The sequence below is a fragment of the Amphibalanus amphitrite genome, unplaced genomic scaffold (assembly GCF_019059575.1).
Source record: "Amphibalanus amphitrite isolate SeventyFive unplaced genomic scaffold, NRLGWU_Aamphi_draft 000368F_arrow, whole genome shotgun sequence".
Lineage (NCBI taxonomy): Eukaryota > Metazoa > Arthropoda > Thecostraca > Balanomorpha > Balanidae > Amphibalanus > Amphibalanus amphitrite.
The window spans coordinates 526,198-532,201 of record NW_024881862.1 but is presented as its reverse complement, the minus strand read 5'-3'; the positions used below and the strand labels follow the sequence as shown (position 1 = coordinate 532,201).

General features: G+C 40.9%; 1 protein-coding gene across 1 annotated transcript; it reads right to left on the bottom strand.

The window, feature by feature from the left end:
- Positions 1-55: 55 nt before the first annotated feature.
- LOC122389690 (transmembrane protein 230-like) lies at positions 56-4,862 on the bottom strand. Its single transcript, XM_043381943.1, has 4 exons — positions 4,755-4,862; positions 3,366-3,510; positions 1,281-1,406; positions 56-918 (listed from the first exon to the last, which is right to left on the bottom strand). Exons 2-4 carry the CDS (start codon positions 3,447-3,449, stop codon positions 781-783), a joined length of 348 nt encoding a protein of 115 aa, XP_043237878.1. The 5' UTR covers positions 3,450-3,510; positions 4,755-4,862; the 3' UTR covers positions 56-780.
- Between the last annotated feature and the right edge of the window lie 1,142 nt (positions 4,863-6,004).

Below are 6,004 nucleotides of genomic sequence, written 5' to 3'. Positions count from 1 at the left end.
ACCAGTTTTTTACATTCATATTTTGTCCCATGAACGGTCAACAGAACATACGCCGTTCACTTAGAAAACATTTATATTCATACAGCAAGGCACATCATTGTTTCACGTAGCATGCGATCCCACAAGCATGACGGGCAGCGATCGGCCGCACCACCAAACGGCAGCTGCGCTCATCTTATGGCCCAGAGATCCACCCACCTGTACGTGGCGCCGGGACAAAGAATCCAGCTTCAGGCACATTCCGCCACGCAAATTGATTGGAAAGCGCAATTATATGTCCGAGCTAAAACTAGATTCATACCATGAGGCAATGCAAAATGGAGTATCATCGCGAACAAAAATGGCACCGCCTAACAACCAGCGCAAGTGCTTAATCAGTATAGTTCGGTAGTCCAGTGCCCCATGCACAAAAGAGGCGATAAACATATACAAAAATTACTCCAAGAATGATATTCATCAGGTCACTGCAATACTCATGGCCGACAAAACCGATTGATCGTCAATGCGTGGGCAAGCCTCGCCCATAACATCGCACTTGTCATCAACCCTGTCAGTGCAAGCCTCCCTAGCGAAGCGGCGGCGGTCCACTTTCCACTACAATGATCACGAAAACCACGTAACAACTCAATCAACAAAATTATGGGCACTTTATGTACACTTTATGCACATGACCAGACACTTGTGGTATGAGGATGAAACAAAACGTGACAACTCGAAAAGCCCTCGGACTTCACGGGGCAGCACTCGTGATGTGTACATGAGTCCGCGGATGCTGCTCCTTCAGTCGAAGCTAGGAATGTCGTCGAACGAGAACCCATCGTAGCCGAAGTAGGCCATGTAGGCCACGCGCACGTGGTAGGATCCCGGTATGAACATGATGAGACCGAGCAGAATCAGCGGCCACGTCCGGTCGGCGTACTGCGCAAAACAAACAAATGTCACAACTCACCCACGAAAACGGACGCAGCCTTTTGCAATTAAGATTTGCTAACTTGTTCCTGTCTTATCGAACTATGCGAATAAAAGATACCTGGAACCATGAATCAAATATGAACAGGTAAAATATGACATTGCTTTCACATATGAAGCTATAACAATCAATAAAAATCGTGAGATGAAACTAATGATTCTAAAGCAATGTCTGTAAACACATTTCCGTTGCAATTTTAATCCCAATCAATGTGTGACGTTAGGAACATATAAAAAATTTACGTGCATGACAACTTTATCACAAGCCTAGCGAGTCCTGCCACACAGGCCAGCGGCGACCAGCGACTCACTCTTTCATCGATCAGGAAACCGGACACAAGGAGGCTGCCCATGACGAGCAGTGTGGTGCCGATCGCAAACAGAAATGACGCCAAAAAGATGCTCTTCCATGGAATCGGCTTCCTTACCACCATGTACTGTAGACGACAGGAGAAAAAACATCAGTCAAATACATTTCAGAAATAAATGGTGACCAAGTCACATCGTTACAATTTTCAAGTACTGTAGTTCAGGTGGTTGTAGGTATGTAAGATGTAGCAACATGTAGGTCAAAACACAATTGCAATGCTTCAAGACAATTATGATGCTGAAGATGATTTAGTGAGACAAGGCACACCAATTTTCAAGGCCTTGCAAGGCATGATTTTGACCAGTAAAACGGAAACCTTGCTCTAATGACCAAAGGTACTGCCAGTATTTTATAATTAAAACTACCATTGATTGTGGCTGGTGAGTCCCACTCATGAGTCACTTCACTTTCAGTCTGTGGGGCCTAGAAAATAAGGCATCCATATCTAACACTTGGTGGCAGGGTGCTCAAGGCAAGCTAGCAGTGTCATCCTGGATATCAGATTACCCCACTTATTCACCACAAGCCATAGTTAACCCGCGCCCTGGTGGGGTCTGTTTATAACGCGACCTGGTGGGGGGGGGGGGGGCTATTTTTTGCCCCCCCCCCTCGTATCTCCGAAACTACTGGACGGATCCGCAAAATTCAAACGGCGTTCGAAAGGCCTGTCAAATTTGTTGAAGGAAACCAAATTTCATTGACCTCGGGGTCACCGATGACGTCACAGGTCAGGTCAAAGATGAAATGTTTCACCGTTCACGGGTCTTTTAGGGAATGCGCTATAACACCGAGGAAAACGCATTTTGTCGAGAATCAGCGATAGGGCGTCAGTTGCCTAGTAGATATGTTGCTATTAGAGGTCACTGACAATACCAGGTCAGGTCACAGGTCAGGTCACCAAGGGTCACAGGTCAGGTCACATGAGCCCAACTTTACTAAGGTTGTGTGATGCATGTTTTATGGCCAATTTTTCATTTCCAACTCAATCGTGTTGGTTATAAGACTATCAGGTACGGCTTAGGTCACTTTCTGGTGAAGTTCAGGTCAAGGTCAGGTCAAGGTCAGGCCAAAAAAGGTCAAATTTTAAAGTTGATAGTTTTGTATAAACTGGGTATTGATTCGATGCAGCTCGTCACGGGGAGTCTAATGGTGGTCTTTGTTTTGCGCTACGGGGTCTAGAATTGCTAAAAATTGAGTTTGAAAATTTGACGTCATCAATTTTGAACAGTTTTTTCGCTATAACTTCGCCAAAAAAAGAGGTATCAATCTCAAATTTGGTATGTGGATGGAAGGCGGGAAGGACTATCACATATATTCCGGTTTTTGCGAAATTCAAAAACTTTTTGGATTTTTCGATTATTATATCCAAAAAAATTATTTTTTGATTTTTGGGAGTCAAAATTCAAAAATTTCAAAAATCCGAGATAGCAGTTTTGTAGCCCTGTCGATTCTACAGCTTTTATGTCTTTATCATTTTTCTGTGTTTTCAAAGCTATAGGCCTGACAGCTCTTCCCCCGAAACCCTTTTTTGGGTCGAAAACGGCAGAACATGACGTCACTCTGACGTCATTTCCGGCCAACCTATCATAGCCTTTGGAAACATTTTTGGTCACAATGTGTAGAATTGATGTCCGGGAGGGTACTGAAAGTTTGGTGACGATCGGCGCAGCGGTTCTGGAGATATATCGAAAAGTCTGGAGGGGGGGGGGGCAAAAAATAGCCCCCCCCCCACCAGGTCGCGGGTTAAGGTACCAGTGCTAGAGCCATCAGTCATCACTTACTGATTGATCAGACATAAAAACCCAAGGATCAGAACTAATGGCCTGCTGCAAAGCCCTCTGTCCTCTCAATGGTGGGGAGCCCGGCAGCAAAACATGGAAGGTAATCTCAAAATATTGTTTGGTGCTGGGGTACTACAACAGCATGCAGTACAGTGTTGATTTTTTGATGTTATACAGAATTTCCATAGAAGGGTACACACCCTTGGTGATGCTTTGCAGTTTGGGTGGTCAGCACAATCACTGACCTGTTGATCACTGAACTCTCCATCGCCAATCTGTGTCAGTCTGTGGTACTCCGCAGCTGAGCCACTGCCTGTACGACGGCGCATGTTTGACAAACAGCCGTATACAGTGGATCTAACACCACCAACAGGCAACAGCAGTAACAGTCTGCAAAAACATCACAAGAGCATCAATGTATCGTGTCAGACATTGTGATATTTATTCACTTTCCATGACAACACAACACACACACGATGACAACACAAAATATTTAGAATATTTGCTTTTGTGTTGTCATCAAATGTGATTATATATCACAAGAGCATTAATATTTGCTGATGACCTGTCAAGTGCTAAATAAAAGTTGCGAGTACAATCAAGATGCGCGGATCTTAATTTCAACTTTCGTCATTTCGATCTTGTATTTTATATCAAAATCTAGTCTCAACGGAAGCAAAACTATACTTTAAATAAAGAACCATAGGTACCTGAAGAAGAGTCAGTTGGGCAAACTAGACCTTTGGAATCAAAATATGGAGGCATCAAAAGATTGATTCCTTTTGACCATATTTGGGCATAAATGCAGACCATTTCTAACTTACCAAACACATAAAAATAAGAGAGTGTTTCCAGAAGGAGCATGCCTGATCTTGAACAGAAATGCTGAAAGTATCTCCTAAGCAAAATAATATTGCTCCTATCATAGCAATTTGAATTCTATAGGTAGTGAAAGGCAATCAAGGAATTGATTCACTTTAAACAGATAATCATAATATTGATTCCCCATCAGCTGGCTAATCATTATTTTGATTCACAGGTAATGTTAAGAGATAGGTAACAATGACTTGCAAGAATACAGCATTTATCTATTATTCTCATTAAGTGTGATCCACGGTATATAGAGAACTGTGTGATCCTCAGCACCACAACAGATACCTTTAGCATTGTTGTACATAACCTTCACAACATTTGATAACAATTCACAATTTTTAAATGTCAAGAATACAAAAACTGAAGCAACAGGTAAAAGCCATATAATAAATATAAAAGCACTACAACAGTGATAATTAGGGGTTTGAAAATTTCATTTTGCCATTTTACACAAATACTGATTGTTTAGTATGCAATTCATGATACAAAAATAACAAACAGTGTGATTTCCTCAAAACAGCTTTTACGTGATGGACAGTGCCTCTATCTTTTTCCCATTCACAAGGCCAAAGGGACAATTTGTTAGTTTTGAGGTAACACTTTTTGCAAACCTACCACATTTTTCTACCTTTTTAAAGAAAAATCTCACCGTCATGGGCCTTTTTCGGTAAATGTCAAGTTTACGTCCTAAGCACATTTCAATGATATTTCTTTCATAATCTTACATATTTTGACATGCTGAATCCAAAAATCATACTTACATGTCTCGCAAGAACAAAATTATCACCAATACACTAAGCAATTACACCTTCCCACAACACACGATCAAAACAAATCGAGAGGAAATTGAAAGTGTCCAGCGTTGCCATTTGTGAAAAATATTTTGTCTTTTTTTAATGTCGAGAAATAAAAACATTCAATATATTATAAAAATAGATAGGAAATATGTAAAAAATATTTATTTAAAAAGAAATATTATTATTAGAAATAGAATAGCAAAACAACAAAGGGGAAATGTTGGGAACCGGGGTTATTGGGTGGGGAGGGTTAGAAAAACAGGGAAATGTTGGGGATCGGGGTTCATGGGTGGGGGAGAGAAAAAATGAAAATGACGTCATAGGGAAATGTCGGGAACCGGGGTTTGTGGGGAGGGGATGGAGAAAAATACGATAAGAATGGTTACAATATTTGGGAAATTTTAGGAATCGGGGTTCTTGCCTCAAATCTAATTGTTACCTAACCTAACCTTACCTGACTTGACCTAACCTAACCTAACCTAACCTAACCTAACCTAACCTAACCTAACCTAACCTAACCTAACCTAACCTAACCTACTGATTTTTGCCTACCGGGGATAAGGAAGAAGTTGCTTGCAGGAATAGATTGCAGGCAAGAGTAAATCAAATATTTTTAGGTTAAGTGGTCATGCATCAGGCTTCAGGCCTTCGGCCTGAAGCCAGATACATAACCACTTAACCTAAAAATATTTGATTTACTCTTGCCTGTAATCTCTCCTAAGGCATTGCCTTCGGCACTGCGCTGCTTCGCCGCGAGAAATATTATGACGTCATTATTCACAGTTGAATAGCAACTGTTAGATATCATTCTTGATTTTGGCCAACTTTGCACAAGTAATCGCCCCCCAGTTCTCAGGATTTTCCTTTCCTCCCCCCCCAGCCAATAACCCCGGTTCCCAACATTTCCCCTTTGTTGTTTTGCTATTCTATTTCTAATAATAATATTTCTTTTTAAATAAATATTTTTTACATATTTCCTATTTATTTTTATAATATATTGAATGTTTTTATTTCTCGACATTAAAAAAGGACAAAATATTTTTCACAAATGGCAAGGCTGGACACTTTCAATTTCCTCTCGATTTGTTTTGATCGTGTGTTGTGGGAAGGTGTAATTGCTTAGTGTATTGGTGATAATTTTGTTCTTGCGAGACATGTAAGTATGATTTTTGGATTCAGCACGTCAAAATACGTAGGAATGTGAAACAATTATC